Source organism: Manis pentadactyla, chromosome 3 (genome assembly GCF_030020395.1).
Source record: "Manis pentadactyla isolate mManPen7 chromosome 3, mManPen7.hap1, whole genome shotgun sequence".
NCBI classification, from domain to species: Eukaryota; Metazoa; Chordata; class Mammalia; order Pholidota; family Manidae; genus Manis; species Manis pentadactyla.
In genome coordinates this window covers 211,396,672-211,422,721 of record NC_080021.1, presented here as the reverse complement: position 1 = coordinate 211,422,721, position 26,050 = coordinate 211,396,672, and the positions used below count along the sequence as shown (strand labels likewise).

At 40.7% G+C, this 26,050-nt stretch overlaps 1 protein-coding gene across 1 annotated transcript in view; it reads left to right on the top strand.

Annotated features, from left to right (window-relative positions):
- Window positions 1-26,050, top strand: part of PSMB7 (proteasome 20S subunit beta 7) — a 65,737-nt gene that overhangs the window by 8,544 nt on the left and 31,143 nt on the right. Inside the window, exon 5 of the mRNA XM_036913978.2 lies at window positions 887-1,002. Within this exon, the coding sequence (XP_036769873.2) occupies window positions 887-1,002 (116 nt within the window). The remainder of the gene's footprint in view (window positions 1-886; window positions 1,003-26,050) is intronic.

The following is a 26,050-nucleotide window of genomic DNA, read 5'->3' as shown; positions in this document are numbered from 1 at the left end:
GTCAGGCAAAGTCAGTATGTGTTGGTTTCATTTTTCTGAAAGGCTCACAATAGAAAAATTTAAATCCAGCATATTTAGCTAGCATAGCAATCCTGATGGTAAAAAACTGAACCAAATTCAGGGTAAGCAATCTATAGGAGTGTAAAATCAACCAAGTAAAGAGTCTAACGGAACAAATGTGTGCACAGTTAAATGGAGGTGAGGTGGGTAGGAGATGTGTTCACATCCTTGTTCCTGAGGAAGTACAGCTTTATCCTGTGGGTGGTAGCAGTGGGTTTTATAGCCATCAGGGAATTACTTCATCATTCACTTCCCTGCAAGATGAAATACTTCGCTCTTACTCTGTATGAGCTCATATATATATACACTTATGACTGTGCATTTATTCCAAGGAAAAGGTGTTTTGACACAAGCCATTTTCCTGTGAGGCTATGGTAAGGGTTGATAATCTGCACACCTTTGAGTTCAGCAACTCATTGTTAACTTTGGAAGTAGCTTCTCTGCTGATCCTGGAGAGCTGTGGTGGGATGTTAGCACCCGCTGCTAACTTCTAGAGTAATCCGCACTTGGCTCTGAGACATTGGGCAGGCTTTAATGTCTTTGGATCGGGTTTCTCTTCTCTAAAGTGAGAGCAGTGGGGGTGGACTGATGAATAAGGCACGGAGAGTGCTTCACTCAAATTACAGTCTGTTGGCTGGTAGTAGAGTAGATGGGCAGCTGGTATTCCTTCCGTTCCCATTCTGTTCCCATCAGAGCAGTAACCACTTCATGAAACAGTAGTAGTGTAGCAAAGCCTTTGTAATCAAACTTCTCATACAGCTTTTGGTTAAGTTACACTGATGCAATGTAGACTCACTTTTTTTTTTATACATACTCTGATCACCAGGTATCAAGGTTACATTGGTGCAGCCCTCGTTTTGGGGGGAGTAGATGTTACTGGACCTCACCTCTACAGCATCTATCCTCATGGGTCAACTGATAAGCTGCCTTATGTCACCATGGGTGAGTGTAATGTTTTCCTGATGTTTCAGAATTCTCTTATTTACCAAGGCACTATCTTAAAGAGCTGGTCTATTTCCTATTAGAGCACCATGCAATACAATGCTTTGAATCATTCTACAAATATTTATTGAGTTTTTCCTTTGGCTTAGACCCTCTTCTAGGTGCTTGGAATACAGCAGTGAATGAAATTTAGGTAAAGATTCTTGCCTTCAAGGAGTGTATATAGTGTAGGGATAGTGAGACAATAACAACTATTAAGTTTATAATATGTTAGAAAGTGATAATTACTAATGGAATGTATAATACAGGTGCTGTTATACTACAGTTATGCAGGGTATTACCTTTGGGGGAAATGGGGTCAAGGGTATACAAGAACTTGAGGTATTACATCTTACATCTGCTGTGAATTTACCATTATCTCAAAACAAAAAATTTAACAGTTAATGCAGGGTAAGGGGACCTGGCAGTGTTGAGGTAGAAGACAGACCATAGTGTTCAATAGGAAGGTCAAGGTAGGTCTCACGGAAAAGATGAGGTTTGAGTGGAAGAGCCTTCCAGGCAGAGGGTAGCTAGAGTGGAGGCCTCATGGCAGGAACATGCCTGATATGTGCATTGGTTTTTTTCTTTCTTTCTTTCTTTTTTTTTTAAAGCCAGAGTGACTGGAGTCCCTGTCCACTTAATCTGAGGGATCACAGGCATTTAATTCCCCTCTGAACCTCAATTTCCTCACCTGTGAAATGATATCAATAACATCTATCATATATACCAGACTATAATACAATATAATATTAGAAAAAACATACATAAAGCCTGTGGTCCAGTGCCGGCTTGTAAATAGTTTCTCTTTTTAGACTAGATTTTTACATTTGTATTTTAGCTCTCATGCTAGTTAAGAGCATCTTTTTAATGACCAAAAAATAAAAAAATTATAAAATTGTATTTATAAGAATTAGGATTTTTCCAATTCTAACTTCTATGTTAAATTTCTGCATCAAATTGGATAGGTCCAGAAATTCGAACAGGTCATGTGTAACTGATGTTTACCCAACTGTTGTTTACCTCTTAGTTTTTTGTCTTGGTGTCTGGGCTCTGCAAAGCTAGGAAAACTGCTGCCTAGAATAGTTCAGAAATTGCCAGTTTGAGACTTTGCTATTCCATTGTGTTATCCAGCCTCTTAGAAGATTTTTATACGACAGATGTTCTCTGTTTGTTGGGGAGAATGATTTACCCCCAGATACCATGTGTTTAAGTCTTTGTAATTATTTTAAAATGAAGATACTTAGAGTAATGTTAGAATTGTTTTGAATTGCTTTATTCACGTGTATTTGTTACCTCTTATCAAAGTATTGTTTTTATTTGTCCCTGTGTGATGCCTTTAAATGGTAGTAAAGGTGGAATAGCTTTTTCTAATAAGTAGTTTCATTGCTTTTTTTTGCCTAAAGAAATTTCACACTTGCAAAAAAGTAACAATGTACAGTGAATAGTCCTATATGCCTTTAACTTACAATTGTTCATTGTTAATACTTCACCGTGTTTGCTCTGTTTCTCTCACACATTATTGTTGTTACGATTAATTTTTTGCATGTGGAAGCACTTGAGAGTAGATAGAAGACACCACACCACAACCCTCCATCTCCAGTTCCTTTAGGTTGTTCTCTCATATCACCTTGATAAAATAATCAAATTCAGAAAATTTAACATTGATACAAAGTAGTTTCAGTTTTAAGAGGGGAAAGTTTGAATTGGTTTTTTTTGCTTTTGAATTGTAGTAATTTGTCTTCTGAGCAGAATCCTGAATTTAGGAAGAGGTTTTGAAAGTGAGAGTCAGGAGATTTGCCTGCTTGTTTATGCCCGCCGCCCTGCTTTGTGCTCTGTCCTGGCCAACAGTGATCTTACGTCTGTCCAGTAGGGTGAGTCCAGGGTGATGTTACAGCGGCTTTGAGTTTATAGCACACTTCTGTTTAGAAATCATTAACTCCACACAGTCTGGTTTTGCTATCATCAAAGACTGGATTAAAGAGAGATATCAGTAACATCTGATTTTAATGCATGAGTAGATGATTATTTTGAAGTTTAGTTTGTTCATATACTTATTTTATTGGGCAGGTTTCTTGAACACCTTCTGTGTAGGCCCTGTAGCAGGCTCCACAGAGATGAATGTGAGGGTCTTTGCCTTCTCCATACTCAGTGCAGTAGGGGGCACAGAGGTATAAACTGACAAGGGCGTAGGTCCAAAGGCCAGTGGAGGGAGGCCCAAGGTAAGAAAGGTCACATTTTAGCTGGAGGATTTCAGGGAAAGCTTCATTTCACTTGAGCTGAGTCTTAAAAGAAGAGTAAGTTACTTTTATTCACTTACCAATATTTAGCATCTACTATGTACGAGGCACTGGGAATATAGTGGTCAGCACAGCACCTGCCCTCAGAACTAATATCCTCATGTGGGAGGCAGGAATTCAACAAGGAAATACAGATTAGTTTAGAAGAGGACACCACGCTAAGTGCCCTGGAGGGAAAGAACAGCACTAAGAGTAACAGGAAGGAGGATCTGATAATGATAATGGGTGTTTGGGAAGTCCTCAATGCGCAAGAGACACTAAAACTTCTAATGAGAGTAATGCATGAGCATGACAAGACTTCCAAGAGGGGAAAAATACTACGTGAAAAATAAGTCTCTATTTCATATTCCTCCTCAAAGTAACCACTATTAAGAGTTTATTGTTTTTTTCCAGAGGATGTTTTATGACACACTTTCGTCTGTTTCTCTCATCTGTTAGTCTCTCTCTCTCTCTGTCCCTATTAAAACTACAAAGTGAAGTCATACTATACATACTGTTCCCTTATTATTAACTTTTGGAGAAGTTTTTGTATCAGCACACGTAGATCTCTGTCTTCCCTGTAGTGACAGCTGCACAGAACTGCATTGAATAGCTGTACCATGAGTTCCTGACGTGTCTCCTATTGATAGATATTTTGGTTTTCAGAGTTTTGAGACAAACGTGTCTTGGTGTACTGTGTAAGTACATACTTCAGACAAATTCCTAGAAGTGGAATTTCTGGGTTAGAGTATGTGAATGTATTGGTCAGAATTCTCTGTTGCAAGCCAGTAGAATGACTAGATTTAAGGAAAAGAAATATTTTTTAGAGGATTGTAAGCGGCTCATAGAATAGCTGGGAGGGCAGGAACTGGGTTTGGGGCCAAGAACAGTATCAAGTATCATACTGGCCATTCCAGCAAAACAGAGTGCTCCTCTCTGTGCTGCTGCTCCCTGCACACTGCTCACTCTCCTGCCCTGGCTGCCCTGGGAGCTGCGTCTTCCCGCTGTTCCTTTGGCCACCAGAGTCCCTTCCAGGGAGTGGTGGGTGCTTCTGATTGGTCACTCATAAGTCACTCACTCAGAAGGTGGTGGGATTCCCCTGACAGAGAGAGGAAGGAAGAACAGCTGTTGGGCAGTCCAGAAAAGTGACAGAGGGCTCCACAGTGTGTTTCATCTTTTGAGAGCTATTGCCACATTATCCTCCAAAAAGACTACAATAGTTTATATTCCCACCAGGGGAATATGAGAATGCCTTCCTCTTACATCCTCACCAGCACTGGGTATTTTTGCCAGTCTAAGAGGTGAAAGATGGGAAGAAGTAACACTTAAGTTGAGACCTGAATGATCAGTAGGAATTAGCTAGGACTTCACCACCCCAGTCCCTATCCTCAGGGGAAGACGTTGCAGGCCCTGTGGTGGAGAAGGAACCAGTGTGGCCAAGGAACTGAAGGGCCTAGTTTGCTGGATGGCTGAGGCAAGTGTGTGGGCTGCAGGTGGGGCGGGTGGAGGGTTCCCTGCAGCGGTGCAGCAGAAGCAAAGATGTAGAGGGAGCAAGACAAATGGATTTTCAGGAGGTGGGGCAGAGGTAAGGCTGGAAAACTAAGTTGGACTGGCCCAATGAAACAGGTTGAATCATTTAGGTTTTGTCCTGGAGGTTCCCATCTAACTCCATTAGATGGGAGCCTACAGAATCCTATAGTCAGAGGATAAGAAGGCAGTCTAACAGCTGTAGGGTGGAGCATTGGCATGGGGGAGTCTGGGGGCAGATTGCATCTGGCCAGAAATACTGACAGTGTGGATGGGTTGGGTCCAGTGGCAGTAGGGATGGCCACTGTCATTACAGACAGCCCTCAGAGAAACCAGCCAATCATTATGCCAGACTCAGGGTTTCTGCTGTCTGTCTCTCCTGTCCTCTGTACTGGTCCCCTCCTGGTTATTGATTGCATTGTTGCCGTAACTTCACCTGGGGCTACCTCCCTTCCAGTTGGGCTCTAGACCCATCTTCCCATCTCATTTCCTGTTCCCCCTCCCCTTATACCCTAGGCTTTTTATGGCAACAGGCCCCTTGCCTTCCCCTGAACAGGCTTGTATACCCCACTGCTGCGATGCTGCTGCCTTTCAGAAATGCCTTTTCTGCGTGGAGTGTTCCTGCTTACCATCTGAGATCTAGTCCAGAAGCCATTCCCTTGTGACTACCCCAAGGCTGAGTCAGCAAGTCCCTCTCAGCACTTTTGGTTGAAACATGATTTCAGGACTCCAGCCTTATCTGTACTTCGCATTGCCCAGCCCTTGTTCCTCAGCCCTTGTTCCTCTGCTTCTCATGAAATTTTGAGCTCTCTGAGAGTGGAATCTTGTCTTTCTCACAGTTCTTTGTGGCTCAGTGAATATTTAATGGTGAGTTAATTTTCTGAATCTCTTACTTGCTTGTGCCAAAGAATGAAGCTTAGTGTTAGAAATGTTAGTTGCTGGTTATTGTTGTAAACTGACAGTTTACATATATTGTATGCTTGGAGTAGAGTTGTTTTAGATCGTATCCCACTTGTGTGGCCCCAGTTTAGCTGTAAGAGAATAATGTGAAAGGTTTTTTTCTTATAATTCTTAGTGTTATTTCAAATTTAAAGCATATTATTGAGTATCTTTGTGCTAGTCTGCTTGTGCTCTCACATTGTTTTTAAAATTCTCTACAGGGGAAGCTAAAGTTGCTATTTTATTAGTGAGGAACCTGAGACAGAGAGACTTAGTAACTTGCTTATTTATTATTGCTCTACCTAAAAGTGGCAAAGCTGGGATTTGAACCCTTGTCTTCTGTCTCAGGCAAGCTCAATACAAAACAGCTGCTTTGATTTTATCATCTTACAGATGTTACTTGATTTAGCTATTAAGCTTTGTTTCTGGATCCTGAAACTATTTATACAAATTCTTGGAGGGCGTTTATTTGTTTTGCATATTTTTGACTGCTCTAGTGCAGTATTCTGTCCTGCATATTAAAACATATTCACTGAAACTGTAGTATCAAAGAAAAAATTTAAGAATTATACACAGTCAACCACCCCAAGACAACATGATTTTGCCTTTTACCAGAGAATGTAATATACAGTTTTTGTACTGCCCTGGTTTTGGCTTTGTCATTCGAGTTTCCTTTAGCCATTGTTCCCTTTTGAATGGGGCTTGCACACGTCTTTTCCTGTGGTAGTGGCCAAGCAGAGCTGCATTTCTTCTTAGTGGAGGAGTTCTTGCTTCCAGTTTTGTTTGTTTTTCTGTCTACCTCCTTTCTTTCCCCCCTCCCTGGATATTGAGAGAGAACTCTAGAATTGCCAGAATTTGGTGGGTTTTGGTTTCATTCATGTTATTAATTTTGGGTAAGCTGTAAACCAAACCTCAAACCACGGATAAAATAAAAGATTCTCTTAAATGAACTGTTTTCATTGGAGCATTAACATTCACTGTGGGATTGAGGCTTTCCATAAGGGTAATTTGAATGAGAAAATGAATGTAAATTCTCATGTTTTAGTTAAATTATGAGTTTTTTCATTATGAGAAATAAAATATAAAACCTTGTGATTAATCTTTCTTACTGAGTGATTTGACAGTAAGAGCTGGAAGCTACAAATTGCCCATAAGACAAAGCTGTCTACATTTTGTCTACCTATGGGCCTGTATTGGCGACCAGCCAGGTGCCTGAAGGCTACTCTTAATTTATACTGAGCAGAAGACACCTGTCTTGTCTTGTGCATCTTTAACATGCTGGCACAGCTCATTGAGCACAAGTGTAGGAGCCCCTTCTCTGAGGGCTTGCCTTCATGAGGGTTTATTTGGGAAAAGTCTCAAACTCCTTGTAGTATGGGCAGTTTCTGTCCTAAAATCTTTTTTTGTGGTTGTGATGTTGACTATAATGGTAGCAGTCTTCATCCAACAGCTTCATAAAACAGTTCTATGATGCTTTACTGATTTAATCTTTGCAACACTGTGAGATGGGAACTATGATGCCTGTACTGCAGATGAGGGAATTGAGACTCAGAGAGGTATGCTAAGGTCTCATAGCCAGGAGGTACACTAGCTGGGATGTGAACCCCAGTCTTTGTGACTTTTCCACCTTGATTGTGTTATTGCCATGAGTGGTGTGGTCCAGACCAAATGTGGTTTGGTCCATTTTCAAAACAGAAGAAAGGACCCCTTAGGTTTAATTTAATAATTTCTTTTTTTAGAAAATAATTTGCAAGAGACTACAGGTGATTGATTTAATGTGGTGGTTGAAAGCCAGGAGTAATTCTTTGACTTTTCTTTTTTTTTTTTTAAATAATTATTTTTTATTGAAGGGTAGTTGACGCACAGTATTACATTACATTAGTTTCAAGTGTACAACACAGTGGTAGAACATTTATATACATAATTCTAGGTTCCAGCTATCACCCTACCAAGCTGTTACAATATCTTGACTATATTCCTTATGCTATACATTACATCCCGGTTACTTATTTATTTTACCATTGGAAGTCTGTCCTTTTTTTTTTTTTTTTTTTTTTGTGAGGGCATCTCTCATATTTATTGATCAAATGGTTGTTAACGACAATAAAATTCTGTATAGGGGAGTCAATGCTCAATGCACAATCATTAATCCACCCCAAGCCTAATTCTCGTCAGTCTCCAATCTTCTGAGGCATAACAAACAAGTTCTTACATGTAGAACAAATTCTTACATAATGAATAAGTTACATAGTGAACAGTACAAGGGCAGTCATCACAGAAACTTGCGGTTTTGCTCATGCATTATGAACTCTAAACAGTCAGTTGAAATATGAATACTCATTTGGTTTTTATACTTGATTTATATGTGGATACCACATTTCTCTCTTTATTATTATTATTTTTAATAAAATGCTGAAGTGGTAGGTAGATACAAGATAAAGGTAGAAAACATAGTTTAGTGTTGTAAGAGAGCAAATGTAGATGATCAGGTGTGTGCCTGTAGACTATGTGTTAATCCAAGCTAGACAAGGGCAATAAAACATCCACGTATGCAGAAGATTTCTCTCAGAACAGGGGGGGTGAGGTTCTAAGCCTCACCTCTGTTGATCCCCAATTTCTCACCTGATGGCCCCCCTGCGACTGTGCCTGTCTTAGGTTGTTCCTCCCTTGAGGAATCTTACCCGTCTCTGGCTAACCAGTCATCTTCCGGGGCCATACAGGGAAATGTGAAGTTGGTAAGTGAGAGGGAAGCCTTATTGTTTGAAAAGGTTAGCTTTTTACTTCTTTGCATATTTATGCCCTGTAGCTTCTATGCCCAGCATTTGTCTTGAGGTATCTTTACCACTTGGAAGAATTATGATACTCGGTAAATTTGATATGAGGCACGAATTCTATTTAAGGGTTGTAATTAGGAAGGAAGAAGAAAAGCTATAGAAGTAGCAGGCGGAGGAAAACATGGGAAGATTGATTATTTCTTTGACATATCTTCTTGTAGAGTAACTTCAGCATATATAGGTTTTAAGCTACTACTTAAATTGCGCACACACATTAACATAATAGGAGTATAGTTACATAACCAAAGCATATCTGTAATTACCAGCCATCTCCAGTGAAACCAAGAAAACCAGTTAGGCACCTTAGGCATTTGTGAAAACTTATCTATGACATGGTGGATATTGTCCAACTGAACTTGAACAGTCTGAGAGAAATCAGACAAATTAAAACAACCCATTCCTGGGGACTGTTCACATGCCATATGTTCTTTTAACAGTAAATAGTCTGTAGTTGTAAGACTTTGGAGCGCTACAATTTGCACTTCTCCAAATTCTTGGTTGAGTTCCAACAGTATAGATCCAGTCAAATTTGTTGTTTTACTGTATGCACAGGCCAGCTTAGATATCTCCTTCATTCCCATGGCAAGTCCAGGAACTGGTGGGATGAGTGCATCTACAGCTGTAGCAGTGCGTGGATCTTTGTTGGGGTTTTTTGATGATCATCTTCTGGCATGAGTCTTCCAGAGGGTGCAGATGTTGGAAGTTCTTTTTCATATCGTATCTTAGTTCATTTTCGGGGTAGCCCAATTAGGCTTTGATCCTCTGTATAAACACAAACAGACCCTTTGCCTACACTTTTATATGCCCTTTATACCCTTGTGTAGAACTCATTGGAGGTTACCACACAGGAACTGCCCTTTTTTTTTTTTTTTTTTTTTTTTTTTGGTATCACTAATCTACACTTACATGACGAATATTATGTTTACTAGGCTCTCCCCTATAAACCCCTTTACAGTCACTGTCCATCAGCATAGCAAAATGTTGTAGAATCACTACTTGCCTTCTCTGTGTTGTACAGCCCTCCCTTTTCTCCTACCCCCCCATGCATGTTAATGACTTTTCTTTATTAAGAAAAGGGAGAGTGTTTTGGTTTTATTATTTATTTATTTATTTATTTATTTTCTTGTAGATAATTATTTTTTATTGAAGGGTAGTTGACACACAGTATTACATTACATTAGTTTCAGGTGTACAACATAGTGATTCAACATTTATATACATGACAATTCTAGGTACCAGCTATCACCATACCAAGCTGTTACAATATCTTAACTATATTCATTACATCCCGGTTACTTATTATTTTACCATTGGAAGTGTGTACTTTTTTTGTGTGTGTGTGTGTGAGGGCATCTCTCATATTTATTGATCAAATGGTTGTTAACAACAATAAACTTCTGTATAGGGGGTCAGTGCTCAATGCACAATCATTAATCCACCCCAAGCCTAATTTTCGTCAGTCTCCAATCTTCTGAGGCATAACAAACAAGTTCTTACATGGAGAACAAATTCTTACATAGTGAATAAGTTCTTACATGGTGAACAGTACAAGGGCAGCCATCACAGAAACCTTCGGTTTTGCTCATGCATTGTGAACTATAAACAGTCAGTTCAAATATGAATACTCATTTGGTTTTTATACTTGATTTATATGTGGATACCACATTTCTCTCTTTATTATTATTATTTTTAATAAAATGCTGAAGTGGTAGGTAGATACAACATAAAGGTAGAAAACAGAGTTTAGTGTTGTAAGAGAGCAAATGTAGATGATCAGGTGTGTGCCTGTAGACTATGTGTTAATCCAAGCTAGACAAGGGCAATAAAACATCCACGTATGCAGAAGATTTCTCTCAGAACGGGGGGGGTGAGGTTCTAAGCCTCACCTCTGTTGATCCCCAATTTCTCACCTGATGACCCCCCTGCGACTGTGCCTGTCTTAGGTTGTTCCTCCCTTGAGGAATCTTACCCGTCTCTGGCTAACCAGTCATCTTCCGGGGCCATACAGGGAAATGTGAAGTTGGTAAGTGAGAGGGAAGCCTTATTGTTTGAAATGGTTAGCTTTTTATTTCTTTGCATATTTATGCCCTGTAGCTTCTATGCCCAGCATTTGTCTTGAGGTATCTTTACCACTTAGAAGAATTATGATACTCGGTAAATTTGATATGAGGCATGAATTCTATTTAAGGGTTGTAATTAGGAAGGAAGAAGAAAAGCTATAGAAGTAGCAGGCGGAAGAAAACATGGGAAGATTGATTATTTCTTTGACATATCTTCTTGTAGAGTAACTTCAGCATGTATAGGTTTTAAGCTACTACTTAAATTGCGCACACACATTAACATAATAGGAGTATAGTTACATAACCAAAGCATACCTGTAATTACCAGCCATCTCCAGTGAAACCAAGAAAACCAGTTAGGCACCTTAGGCATTTGTGAAAACTTATCTATGACATGGTGGATATTGTCCAACTGAACTTGAACAGTCTGAGAGAAATCAGACAAATTAAAACAACCCATTCCTGGGGACTGTTCACATGCCATATGTTCTTTTAACAGTAAATAGTCTGTAGTTGTAAGACTTTGGAGCGCTACAATTTGCACTTCTCCAAATTCTTGGTTGAGTTCCAACAGTATAGATCCAGTCAAATTTGTTGTTTTACTGTATGCACAGGCCAGCTTAGATATCTCCTTCATTCCCATGGCAAGTCCAGGAACTGGTGGGATGAGTGCATCTACAGCTGTAGCAGTGCGTGGATCTTTGTTGGGGTTTTTTGATGATCATCTTCTGGCATGAGTCTTCCAGAGAGTGCTGCTGTTGGAAGTTCTCTTTCATATCGTATCTTAGTTCATTTTCGGGGTAGCCCAATTAGGCTTTGATCTTCTGTATAAACGCAAACAGACCCTTTGCCTACACTTTTATATGCCCTTTATACCCTTGTTTAGAACTCATTGGAGGTTACCACACAGGAACTGCTTTTTTTTTTTTTTTTTTTTTTGTTTTGTTTTGTTTTGTTTTTGGTATCACTAATCTACACTTACATGACGAATATTATGTTTACTAGGCTCTCCCCTATACCAGGTCTCCCCCATAAACCCCTTTACAGTCACTGTCCATCAGCATAGCAAAATGTTGTAGAAGCACTACTTGCCTTCTCTGTGTTGTACAGCCCTCCCTTTTCTCCTACCCCCCCATGCATGCTAATCTTAATACCCCCCCACTTCTCCCCCACCCTTATCCCTCCCCACCCACCCAACCTCCCCAGTCCCTTTCCCTTTGGTACCTGTTAGTCCATTCTTGAGTTCTGTGATTCTGCTGCTGTTTTGTTCCTTCAGTTTTTCCTTTGTTCTTATACTCCACAGATAAGTGAAATCATTTGGTATTTCTCTTTCTCCGCTTGGCTTGTTTCACTGAGCATAATACCCTCCAGCTCCATCCATGTTGCTGCAAATGATTGGATTAGCCCTTTTCTTATGGCTGAGTAGTATTCCATTGTGTATATGTACCACATCTTCTTTATCCATTCATCTATCGATGGACATTTAGGTTGCTTCCAATTCTTGGCTATTGTAAATAGTGCTGTAATAAACATAGGGGTGCACTGATCTTTCTCATACTTGATTGCTGCATTCTTAGGGTAAATTCCTAGGAGTGCAATTCCTGGGTCAAATGGTAAGTCTGTTTTGAGCATTTTGATGTACCTCCATACTGCTTTCCACAATGGTTGAACTAACTTACATTCCCACCAGCAGTGTAGGAGGCTTCCCCTTTCTCCACAGCCTTGCCAACATTTGTTGTTGTTTGTCTTTTGGATGGCAGCCATCCTTACTGGTGTGAGGTGATACCTCATTGTAGTTTTAATTTGCATTTCTCTGATAATTAGCGATGTGGAGCATCTTTTCATGTGTCTGTTGGCCATCTGTATTTCTTTTTTGGAGAACTGTCTGTTCAGTTCCTCTGCCCATTTTTTAATTGGGTTATTTGTTTTTTGTTTGTTGAGGCGTGTGAGCTCTTTATATATTCTGGACGTCAAGCCTTTATCGGATGTGTCATTTTCAAATATATTCTCCCATACTGTAGGGATCCTTTTTGTTCTATTGATGGTGTCTTTTGCTGTACAGAAGCTTTTCAGCTTAATATAGTCCCACTTGTTCATTTTTGCTGTTGTTTTCCTTGCCCGGGGAGATATGTTCAAGAAGAGGTCACTCATGTTTATGTCTAAGAGGTTTTCGCCTATGTTTTCTTCCAAGAGTTTAATGGTTTCATGGCTTACATTCAGGTCTTTGATCCATTTTGAGTTTACTTTTGTATATGGGGTTAGACAATGGTCCAGTTTCATTCTCCTACATGTAGCTGTCCAGTTTTGCCAGCACCATCTGTTGAAGAGACTGTCATTTCCCCATTGTATGTCCATGGCTCCTTTATCAAATATTAATTGACCATATATGTCTGGCTTAATGTCTGAATTCTCTAGTCTGTTCCATTGGTCTGTGGCTCTGCTCTTGTGCCAGTACCAAATTGTCTTGATTACTATGGCTTTATAGTAGAGCTTGAAGTTGGGGAGTGAGATCCCCCCTACTTTATTCTTCTTTCTCAGGATTGCTTTGACTATTCGGGGTCTTTGGTGTTTCCATATGAATTTTTTAATTATTTGTTCCAGTTCATTGAAGAATGTTGCTGGTAGATTCATAGGGATTGCATCAAATCTGTATATTGCTTTGGGCAGGATGGCCATTTTGACAATATTAATTCTTCCTAGCCACGAGCATGGGATGAGTTTCCATCTGTTAGTGTCCCCTTTAATTTCTCTTAAGAGTGACTTGTAGTTTTCAGAGTATAAGTCTTTCACTTCCTTGGTTAGGTTTATTCCTAGGTATTTTATTTTTTTTGATGCAATTGTGAATGGAGTTGTTTTCCTGATTTCTCTTTCTGTTGGTTCATTGTTAGTGTATAGGAAAGCCACAGATTTCTGTGTGTTGATTTTGTATCCTGCAAATTTGCTGTATTCCGATATCAGTTCTAGTAGTTTTGGGGTGGAGTCTTTAGGGTTTTTTATGTACAGTATCATGTCATCTGCAAATAGTGACAGTTTAACTTCTTCTTTACCAATCTGGATTCCTTGTATTTCTTTATTTTGTCTGATTGCTGTGGCTAGGACCTCCAGTACTATGTTAAATAACAGTGGAGAGAGTGGGCATCCCTGTCTAGTTCCCGATCTCAGAGGAAATGCTTTCAGCTTCTCGCTGTTCAATATAATGTTGGCTGTGGGTTTATCATAGATGGCCTTTATTATGTTGAGGTACTTGCCCTCTATTCCCATTTTGCTGAGAGTTTTTAACATGAATGGATGTTGAACTTTGTCAAATGCTTTTTCAGCATCTATGGAGATGATCATGTGGTTTTTGTCTTTCTTTTTGTTGATGTGGTGGATGATGTTGATGGACTTTCGAATGTTGTACCATCCTTGCATCCCTGGGATGAATCCCACTTGGTCATGGTGTATGATCCTTTTGATGTATTTTTGAATTCGGTTTGCTAATATTTTGTTGAGTATTTTTGCATCTACGTTCATCAGGGATATTGGTCTGTAGTTTTCTTTTTTGGTGGGGTCTTTGCCTGGTTTTGGTATTAGGGTGATGTTAGCTTCATAGAATGAGTTTGGGAGTATCCCCTCCTCCTCTATTTTTTGGAAAACTCTAAGGAGAATGGGTATTATGTCTTCCCGGTATGTCTGATAAAATTCCGAGGTAAATCCATCTGGCCCGGGGGTTTTGTTCTTTGGTAGTTTTTGATTACCGCTTCAATTTCGTTGCTGGTAATTGGTCTGTTTAGATTTTCTGTTTCTTTCTGGGTCAGTCTTGGAAGGTTGTATTTTTCTAGGAAGTTGTCCATTTCTCCTAGGTTTCCCAGCTTGTTAGGTTTTCATAGTATTCTCTAGTAATTCTTTGTATTTCTGTGGGGTCCGTCGTGATTTTTCCTTTCTCGTTTCTGATACTGTTGATTTGTGTTGACTCTCTTTTCTTCTTAATAAGTCTGGCTAGAGGCTTATCTATTTTGTTTATTTTCTCGAAAAACCAGCTCTTGGTTTCATTGATTTTTGCTGTTGTTTTATTCTTCTCAATTTTATTTATTTCTTCTCTGATCTTTATTATGTCCCTCCTTCTGCTGACCTTAGGCCTCATTTGTTCTTTTTCCAATTTTGGTAATTGTGACATTAGACCATTCATTTGGGATTGTTCTTCCTTTTTTAAATATGCTTGGATTGCTATATACTTTCCTCTTAAGACTGCTTTTGCTGCGTCCCACAGAAGTTAGGGCTTAGTGTTGTTGTTGTCATTTGTTTCCATATATTGCTGGATCTCCATTTTGATTTGGTCATTGATCCATTGATTATTTAGGAGCGTGTTGTTAAGCCTCCATGTTTGTGAGCCTCTTTGCTTTCTTTGTACAGTTTATTTCTAGTTTTATGCCTTTGTGGTCTGAAAAGTTGGTTGGTAGGATTTCAGTCTTTTGGAATTTTCTGAGGCTCTTTTTGTGGCCTAGTATGTGGTCTATTCTGGAGAATGTTCCATGTGTACTTGAGAAGAATGTATATCCTGTTGCTTTTGGATGTAGAGTTCTATAGATGTCTATTAGGTCCATCTGCTCTACTGTGTTGTTCAGTGCTTCCGTGTCCTTACTTATATTCTGCCCAGTGGATCTATCCTTTGCGGTGAGTGGTGTGTTGAAGTCTCCTAGAATGAATGCATTGCAGTCCATTTCCCCCTTTTGTTCTGTTAGTATTTGTTTCACATATGCTGGTGCTCCTGTGTTGGGTGCATATATATTTAGAATGGTTATATCCTCTTGTTGGACTGAGCCCTTTATCATTATGTAGTGTCCTTCTTTATCTCTTGTTACTTTCTTCGTTTTGAAGTCTATTTTGTCTGATATTAGTACTGCAACCCCTGCTTTCTTCTCGCTGTTTGCTTGAAATATGTTTTTCCATCCCTTGACTTTTAGTCTGTACATGACTTTGGGTTTGAGGTGAGTTTCTTGTAAACAGCATATAGATGGATCTTGCTTTTTTATCCATTCTATTACTCTATGTGTTTTGATTGGTGCATTCAGCCCATTAACATTTAGGGTGACTATTGAAAGATATGTACTTATTGCCATTGCAGGATTTAAATTCGTGGTTACCAAAGGTTCAAGGTTCGCCTCTTTAGTATCTTACTACCTAACTTAGCTCACTCATTGAGCTGTTATATACACTGTCTGGAGATTCTTTTCTTCTCTCCCTTCTTATTCCTCCTCCTCGATTCTTCATATGTTGGGTGTTTTGTGCTGTGCTCTTTCTTGGAGTGCTCCCATCTAGAGCAGTCCCTGTAAGATGTTCTGTAGAGGTGGTTTGTGGGAAGCAAATTCCCTCAGCTTTTGTTTGTCTGGGAATTGTTTAATCCCACCATCATATTTGAATGATAGTCGTGCTGGATACAGTATCCTTGGTTCAAGGCCCTTCTGTTTCATTGTATTAAATATATCATGCCATTCTCTTCTGGCCTGTAGGGTTTCTGTCGAGAAGTCTGATGTTAGCCTGATGGGTTTTCCTTTACTGGTGACCTTTTTCTCTCTAGCTGCCTTTAAAACTCTTTCTTTGTCCTTGATCTTTGCCATTTTAATTATTATGTGTCTTGGTGTTGCCCTTCTTGGATCCTTTCTGTTGGGGGTTCTGTGTATTTCCATGGTCTGTTCGATTATTTCCTCCCCCAGTTTGGGGAAGTTTTCAGCAATTATTTCTTCTAAGATACTTTCCATCTCTTTTCCTCTCTCTTCTTCTTCTTCTGGAACCCCTATAATACAGATATTGTTCCTTTTAGATTGGTCACACAGTTCTCTTAACATTGTTTCATTCCTGGAGATCCTTTTATCTCTCTCTATGTCAGCTTCTATGCGTTCCTGTTCTCTGGTTTCAATTCCATCAATGGCCTCTTGCATCCTATCCATTCTGCTTATAAACCCTTCCAGAGTTTGTTTCATTTCTGCGATCTCCTTTCTGGTATCTGTGATCTCCTTCCGGACTTCATCCCATTTCTCTTGTGTATTTCTCTGCATCTCTGTCAGCATGTTTATGATTCTTATTTTGAATTCTTTTTCAGGAAGACTGGTTAGGTCTGTCTCCTTCTCTGGTGTTGTCTCTGTGATCTTTGTCTGCCTGTAGTTTTGCCTTTTCATGGTGATAGGAATAGTTTGCAGAGCTGGGACGAGTGACGGCTGGAAGGACTTCCCTTCTTGTTGGTTTGTGGCCCTCCTCTCCTGGGAGAACAGCGACCTCTAGTGGCTTGTGCTGGGCAGCTGCGCACAGACAGGGTTTCTGCTTCCTGCCCGGTTGCTATGGAGTTAATCTCCGCTGTTGCTGTGGGCGTGGCCTCGTTCGGGCCTCTGCTCCAAAGTGGTGGAGTCGCGTTGGAAGGGGAGCGGCCTGGAGGCTATTTATCTCCGTAAGGGGCCTCCCTGCTCCCTGCAGCGCAGGGGTTAGGGTGCCCAGATATCCCCGGATTCCCTACCTCTGGATTAAGTGTCCCACCCTGCCCCTTTAAGACTTCCAAAAAGCACCCGCCAAAACAAAACAACGACCAAAAAAAATAAATAAATAAATAAAAAAAAGGTGGCCGCTCGTTTTTCTTTATTCTCCAGCGCAAGCCTCAGGCGTCTGCTCACCGGTCTTGCTGCCCTGTTTCCCTAGTATTGGGGTCCCTATCCCTTTGAGACTTCCAAAAAACACTCGCCAAAACAAAACAGCAAAAAAAAAAAAAAAATGGTCGCGCGCTTTTCTTATGTCCTCCGGCGCCAGGCCACCAGTGCCCTCTCACTGTTCTTGCTGCCCTGTTTCCCTAGCATCCAGGGCCCCCTGGGCACGTAGTGTGTCTGCACTCTGGCCGGGATGGCTGGGGCTGGGTGCTCCGCAGTCCTGGGCTCCGTCTCCCTCCCGCTCTGCCTGCTCTTCTCCCGCCAGGAGCTGGGGGGATGGGCGCTCGGCTCCCGCGGGGCCGGGGCTTGTATCTTACCCCCTTCGCGAGGCGCTGGGTTCTCTCAGGTGCGGATGTGGTCTGGATATTGTCCTGTGTCCTCTGGTCTTTATTCTAGGAAGGGTTGTCTTTGTTATATTTTCATAGATACATGTGGTTTGGGGAGGAGATTTCCGCTGCTCTACTCACGCCGCCATCTTCCGCCCCTCGCTGGTTTTATTTTTTATAGACAAAATGGGGGTTCTTTTAATTTTCAGATTAATTAGCTTACTCTTTTAACTTGCCAGCTTTTCTTTATTAGGCGAACCATAGTGTCAGGAGAAGCTTGGGGACCATCTTTGCTGTTAGTTTGGCAGCATTCCTTGTAGCAGCATTGGCATGGACATACAATTTCTGTTTTTCCCCACTTATTCACATAAGAATTAATATGAATAAAATTTCAAGCATGACACTCCTGGAAATGAGGCCCTCGGACAATTTAGGAATACTAACTTAAGGAATAAATATTGGTATGCACCGTTAGGGAAACCTTGGGGTCACAGCCAGCGCCACCTGGTAAAATTCAATCTCCAGATGAACTGGCTATACAATTTCTAATTACTGGAATGTACCTCTTAAGTCCCAGTTTACACAGCCCCCTAGCAAATTAATACAATTTGGGACACAGTAGTACACATCTGGATATCTTACCTTGTGGACGAAAGGGAGTGTTGAAATTAAGTTGGAACATGGAAGCATCGGTAGGGAATTCAGACCTGCCGTTTTCTCTGTTATTTTTACACTAAAGTGCAACCTTTGTGCAGACATTTTGATATTTCCACATGATTAAGTTTTGAAACTTTTCCTGTGCTGGGTCAAATTAGTACATTACAGGATAGCAAGTGTTTCTTCCACATGAATTTTTAACTCTTAAATCAGGCGTGAACTCAGCAGGACTGAGTTTAGGTAATTGGTTTATATAAAAGCCTTCTCAGAGGGCACATGGACTTCATAGCTCTAGTGTTGCTGGAAATTCTCTTTCTTAATGAATGTGGCTGTGTGACTATGCAGGGAGTTCCACAAACGTGTCTCCATCAGTTCTGGAGTAAGTCTCAGCCTCTGCTCTGTGGGTCTGGGGCTATGTGAGGAAGGGAACCCCATTCTGGTGGGAGCTTTGTCCATCTAGCCAGTGACCACCTAGAGTGGGCTTTTCTGTAACCATCTGAGCCATAAGCTAGAATCCTAGAAAAAGATGAAAGCCCTAGCTTAGTCCCAGCTCTGCTTGACCCGGGCTAGTTACCTAACCTCCCTGAACCTCAAATCCTGTGCTTCTTAAAAGAAACCAATGTTTTTTTGACTTGGGAAGGTCACATGGTTCTTGGGGTGCTGCAATGTTACGTTGAATGAACACGCTCTCTCTGTAAACACCATGTGTGTTCTCTTCATGTTTGTTACTCTTGGCATCATTTTAATGGTATGGGATAGTGTAAAGAGCTGGTCTTTAGAGACAAACAGTTCAAATCTAATTCCAACCTTTATTAGCTTTTGACTATAAGCATTGATTTCTTCTTCTGTAGAATGGGGGTTGGAGGATTTGTCCCATGGGAAATATGTGAGGCTTAAGTGAGATAACCATATGTAAAAATCTTTGTATGTAGCACAGCAGAGATGTTTGGTACATGTTTTTTTGATAATTTTACTGCTAATACATTCTGTGTGCTGCTCAGTATACTACGATTTCTCTGACAGTTTTTCCTGCTTTGATTAGTATAAATATGATGCATTTCAGAAGATTTAAAATGTGTAGTGCATAGATTTTAGATCTTAAAATTTATGCTGCTGTAGAAAGCCAGGAATTAAGCAACTGGTAACCAGAAGTTCATCAAAGTGAGATTTTGCATCTTGATTCCTGTTTATAGCAAAGGTGGTACTAAGCCAATAGATGGTGCCATTATATTAGAAAAGGAGAAAATATTTACTTCAAAAATTCATTGTTGTTATAGGGAATGTAATATAGCTAGCCCTTCCAGTTCTAATCTATTCTAATTAGAGTGGACTTTGTTCTTGATTCTGTGTAAAAAAATATTAAATGTCTCATGTAGCTAAAATGCAGTATTGAGTTAATGGGTAGGGTACTGTTCCCTGCTGTTTTTTTCCTGCTCTGACATTTTACTATGAGGTCTTTTCTGACTTGACTTCAGTCTGTAGTCTACAACCACGTAAAAGCCCTTGCCAGGAGTGCTTTTCAGAACAGTTAAATGCAGTCCTCCCAGTTTTAAGTCCTTCGCTTTAAACCACACTTCAGAGAGAGTGAGGTTAACTAATTCATCTTTACCTGCTCTTGTTTCAGGATTGGGCCAGAACTGGCCCTGCTCTGGGAAAGTGCCTTTATACCCACATAACCTAGTGCCTTGAGGGTCTTTTACTTTCTTATTGGACAGACTAAGTGGAAAGTTGTTTTATGTATCAGAAAACTTCTTATTGTGGAATTCAAAGAACTAGGGATTTGCTGTCAGCCAGATCTGCCATCACTAGCTGTGTGAATTTGGGTAGGTTCCTTCACTTTGCTGAACTTAGGTTTTTTGTTTTTGTTTTTTAATCTGTAAAATGGGGATAATACCATCTAGTAGATAGATGAATTGAATTAAGTGAGAAAATACTATGTAACAGTGCTTTGCACATTTTTTTCAGTATATAGGGTTTCTTTTTTGCTCACAGGGCTCTGTGGGCAGGATAAACCTTTACTTATGATTAAGGGTAGGTGTGTTTTCTAGATGATTAAACTGGTGGTCCTTTGTCCTTGAGGGTTCTGAGGGACATGGAAACTTGGAAGAGGCCTGCAAAGTGGAATAACCTGCAGTTTGGGAAGTTATTTGGAATGTGGGCCACAGTAAAGGATGCCGCGAAAGACCTGTCTGCTTGGATTGCCTTGAGCTCCTGCAGCAGGAGGGAGAAGTGTGCGCCCTGTGCTCGGCGGGGTACTGAGTGAGACCTCCTCCCTCCTGGCGCGGCCTGTTGGTGTGGGAGACTGAGTCAGAGACTCGGAGTCAAAGGTAATTTTCATCCTCTATCTTATTCCCTAAACATAGGATTAGGTGACTCCTTTCTCTGAAGGAGAACAATTTTTTGTCCATATTCCCTGTGGCATTTGATTAAAATATGTTAATAAAACCTTTCACCTTTTAGGCCTGGATGCCCCATAAGTTTTTTTCTTTTCTTAAGAATAAGTGTTTATAAACTGTCAGGTTGATGAGACATTGCAGTTGCAATTGTAAGAAAGACCCCTGTTCCCTTTAAGAGGTGTTTTAAATTATTAGAGTAAAATTTAACTCCTTTTTGACTACATTACATTTAGGAAAGGAACTGCATTTTTTGAGAGAAATTGTTGGGTGCTTTAAAAATTATTTGCAAGCATATTAACTGGAATAACATTTTTAAAAGTTATTGGGAATAAAAGCTAGACACTCTAACATTGAGGTACATTTGCTTGTGAAAAGGAAGCATTCTTCCCTCTCACAAGGGGTTTAAATGTAGTACTCAGTGCTTACTCAGGAGTGAAAACATCAAATTAAACTGTTTATGCTGACAAAGGGCAAATCCAGATTTTAGCAACCCATGCAAGATTGTCTGAATGCTTGGCCTGCCTCATCCTGAAGCTTTTGGCCAAGACTTATAATGAAATACATGCATACAATTGAACCATTTTAAGTCGGTGTCTTGAGTTTTCCTGAGTGATGAGAGGTGCTCCGCTGCTCTCTAGTGGCTGAACGTGGTCCCCCTGCACCAACACTGTTTTATACCCGTATCTCATTTCTTCACACATCGGCAGTGCTGGCCTCCGGAGCAAGCACCAACACCAGGAGACGAGGCCTTTTAGGCAGGAACAGAGTGACAAATGATCCCAATCCATGGGTCTGGGGAAGGCACCAAATTTTACCCAGGGTGAGTGGCCAGTTGACTAACAATGAGCAAGTGTGAGTAAGCACTCTGTCAGGGACAGCTGACACTGATGGATTAGAAAGTTGTACGTGTTACTGTTTTATCACTGCATACATCTTATACCTTGGCAGGCCATGGTGGCAAAAGGTCCTTGGGTGCTTAAAATGGACCGCTCCTTATAGGAGACACAGCTCTTTTCCTGAAAAGATCTGGTTACACTGATTTGGGGAAAAGCAGAAATCCATTTCTTGCTGCCTCTCAGAACTTTATGACTTTGAGAGAAGAAATTTTGAAGACTTCTGTTCCCATTAAAGCTGTCAACTCTGGGACTTGTTGAGAATGATTATATGAAATGGCTCCTGGAGGACGGGGACCTTGTCTTAGTGTATTACAATAGCTGTCTTTTATTGAGCTTTTACTATGTGCCAGGCATTCTGCTTTCCGTGGGTCTGTGCATTCAGGTCTCTCAGCCACCCTGAGGAGGATACATTCTGTCATCCCCCTCGTACTGGGGAAGAAGGAGGGGAGTAGGGCTGCTCTACTGCAGTTTCCAGGGCAACATTCACATTGTGCTTGATGCAGTGGTGCCTAGAGCAGCTTGGCAGCTTTGCAGGGCTCAGAGGGCCTCAGTGATGTGCTGGGGGAAACAGCGAGAAGTGCCAGAGCTGCGCCATCTCCTGTGCCTTTGTGTGTTCCCAGAGCCTGCCTCTGAGCAGGCATCTGGGTTGGTTTGTTTGAAAGTATGAGTGGGAAGTGGCCCTTCTGAGGAGCATGGGGCTTTGGAGTCACAAGACCTAGGTTTCAGTCTTGGCCCCACTTCCTATTGACTGTATTGCCTGTACACTAGCTGAGCCTCGACTTCCTTGTCTGTAAAATGAGGAAGTACCTACATCACTTGGATTCAGGGCCTGGGACCCAAAAAGCCCCCAGTAAACGTCTTCCCCTTTCCGAAGTCTGAGAGTTTGTGAGCATAGACCTTATTAGAAGAAGCAAATCACCTATCTTCAGGCTTTCAGATCCTTCCTAGAGTTTGACTTAGAGCAGCAGGTTTAAGAAAATTATTTCAACCTTTTATTCTTTCTTTAGCATGTATAACAACATAGATTCTAGAGTTGCTAAGTTTGATTTAGTACTTTTAGTGAACTCTGTAAGAAGTAATGTTTTATGTTTTTTTTTTTAAAAAAACCCACTATCCTCAAGTCATATTAATGCAGGTATTTTTAAGTATATAGAGCAGGTAAAAGCAGTATCTTAGATAGTAAGTTTTCTTGATACATTTCAAATTTTGTCCTGAGTTGAACTGTTCTCACAGGAAAAGTTAGGTTCAGACTGAGCTACTAATGCTGATCAGTTAAGATCAAAACAGAGTTTTAGAAAATGGAGACTGATTTCACTGTTCTGTTTTTTTATTTTTTTTGAATGAGGTATTTTAAAGTAAATAGAACAGATACTTGAGTGGCATTGCTAAACAGTGAATGGCATCTGTTTAATCATTTAAAACATTTAACTAAAATCCCAGTCTCATTTGAATTTCCAAGTAAAACAACACAAATTAACTATATCCAGATGTGTGATAATCATTCTGCTGAAATCTGAAGAAAAAGCCATTTAGAAAGCATGCTTTGTGGGGGCTAGGGAGCTAAGAAAAGAGCCGTTTCCATGCTTACTTGCTAGCCTTAATTTCAAGCACTTGGCTCTGCTATTTGAGAGGCAACATGGTGGAGTGGAAGGAACATCAGACAGTTTAAATTCAGAATGACTGGGTTCAAAATCCCAGATTTGCTTATCATCGGTTATGTGATCTGGGCAAGTCTTACCCTAAGATCAGTCTCCTCTTTTATAAAATGGGACTACTGCTGCCTGCCATGTCTGAAGAGCAGACAAAACCTATGTGGCTGTACCTTGACATTTCTTAAACACTGTATATTACTATGTTGTGGTCTGTTTAGTAATTTGTTTGCCACAGAGTAAACTTCTGGATAAGTGGGATGGGAGTTGGTGCTGATATGCTCAAAGGACTTCATTATTAAGATTATTTTACCTCTCAGACCTTCCTGAGGAAGCCCTCCTAGACAGCAGTAGAGAGATGTGGGGCATTTTATTTATTTGTGATGATTGATTGCTGTCGTTCCTTGGAACTGTTGACTCATGCGTGGGTTGACCTTCAGACCCCTGTATACAAATTGCAGGAATAAGCTGCATGCTGCTGCCTTTCCCAGCACGACTGTGACAGCTGGCAAGGGCTTGGTCTTTTTGCTTTTGTTTTTATCCCTTCACAACGTCAAATTGTTATTATCTTCAAATTCATGCCTTAAAAAAATTGCAAGTAATGCATAGTCTTTCAAGAAAAATAAACAAAGAAAATAGCACCATCTAGAAATAAGCATAATATTTTGATTTATATTTTTCTGGATTTGTATAATATGTATTATATAAGCATATCTGTTAATACTGTTTTGGAACATGTTCCCCCCCACTAAATATTTAGATCATGAACATAATTCTGTTTGTCATGTTTAATGACCATTTTAATTGTTTATTTTCCTTATCAGCTGATTGTTGGATCTTTACATTGATATTTAGTGTTTTTTTTTCCCCTAATTTAAGCAATGATCTTTTTATACACATAATTTGGGCACTTACCCATTTATTTCTTTAGAGTAACTCTAGCAGGAGAATTGCTAGTTTGGTGGTTCTGTGTAGGTTTATGCTTTCTGATTGATGTTTCTAAATTGCCCATTAGAAAAGGTCTACCCATTTTTGCCTCTACAAGTGTGTTGGATTGCTCTTTTCACCGTACCTTTGTTGGCACTGGATATTATTATTTTTAATCTTTGTTAATCTAAAAGGAAAAAAATGGTTATTTAATTTCAGTTTATATTTTTTTTGATTACTAGTGAACTTGAATAGTGTTTCTAAATGTGTATGGGCCTCCGGCCTTCTTTCCTTTTTGTAAACTGTTGTGTCCTTCTCTGTGTTGATGTATCAGTGTTACTTATCTGTGAGCTATTTTTAGTTATTGATGTCCTGCATGTTTCACATTTTTCTGAGCTTCAAGGCTTATATTTTACATCTATTACAGGAGTTAGCCTTTTCTTTTTTTTAAGCCAGTGACTTGCTATTAATAAAAGCAGATACTTAATTTTAAAAGACTGGCTGGAGATATGGCTCCTTGTGTCATTTGTGTCTGGGATCCCCCTCCTCCTCCCTGGAGGTCATGGGGACCCATAGTGACATCTTAAAGGTCTGTGGGTAAGACCCTGAATCAGAGATGGGGGAGCCCACCTGCTTTCTGGGACTCCATGGGGGTGTCTGTTGTAGGAGGAATTCTTTTAAAGTGCACCAAAAGGGAGCAGGGAGGGTGAGGGGCACCCTCCAGGGTGGCTGCAGTGGATGGGGGTGCAGAGCACTTCCTGGCCCCCATGGATGAAAGTGGCCTGAGCTGTGTATCCTCTCCACACCCCCGCCTCTCCACAGCCTAGCTGCTGGGTGGTTTGGGAGTCGAGTGGTTGAGTAGGGAGGGTGGGGGTTGCATAGGTGAGCTTGGGGGAGGACAGTTGGGTGCGGGAGGGCAGTCAGTGGGCAGCCAGTAGCCATCACAGTCTCTTGCACGTTTCTCTAAATGCATTTCGCTAAATGCAGGTCACTGATTATACCTCGTTTTTCTATTTTAAAGAGCTTTGTTCTGGAAGCAACACTGGCTACTCAGTAACTGTGGGTGGGCTGAAAAAGGCAGGCTTGGTGGAGGTTGCTAAGGAGCAGCTGCATAGAAACTACTGATGAGACAGAGAGCTCTGGTAGTAAAATGCAGAAATCCAAGGAGGGCATTTCACTCTTCTATTACCGAGGTTTGGACCAGACTAGGACATATAGTGGGATGTGGTTTTGTGGGCTTAAAGCCTTTTTTGTTGTTGTTGTTGAAAACTGAACTTACTTTACATTTGAGTTTGTCTTATATTCATCCCAGTCTGGTAAATTAGGCAGTAAATGTTCTTTGACACTTTATGAAGGCATTACTGCTCTCCTCACTGCTTCGGGGCCAGCTCAGTTTCCCCAGCTCCTCCTTTGGACAGGTGTACTCAACAGCAGCCCAGCTTAATTCAACAGCTTCTATTTAGTGCTCGCTGGGTCCCAGGGGCTGCTAGGCAGAGGGATGGAGATACGAAAGGATGGGCAAGTTCCAGAGGTGAGAGCCATAAGCTCTTGTGGTGGTGTGGTCAAGGAAGCTTCTGGGAGGATGGAGTATTTCAGCTGGGTCTTGGAGAGTGACTAGAAGTTGTTTGAACTGTTGAGGAGGCAAAGGGCATACATACCACGTCCCAAGGTGGGATAGGCTTGAAATGGCCTGGCATTTGGGAAACGATTGTCATTTGGTATTGGTGGAGGGTCAGGTATGAGAAGGGAGCCGAAGGACACAGAAGGTCATGGACTTCCTGCTGTGAGAGAGTGACAGGGCCACACCTGAGACAGGAATCCTGCCTTGTGGTGTAATCCTGGACAAGAAGC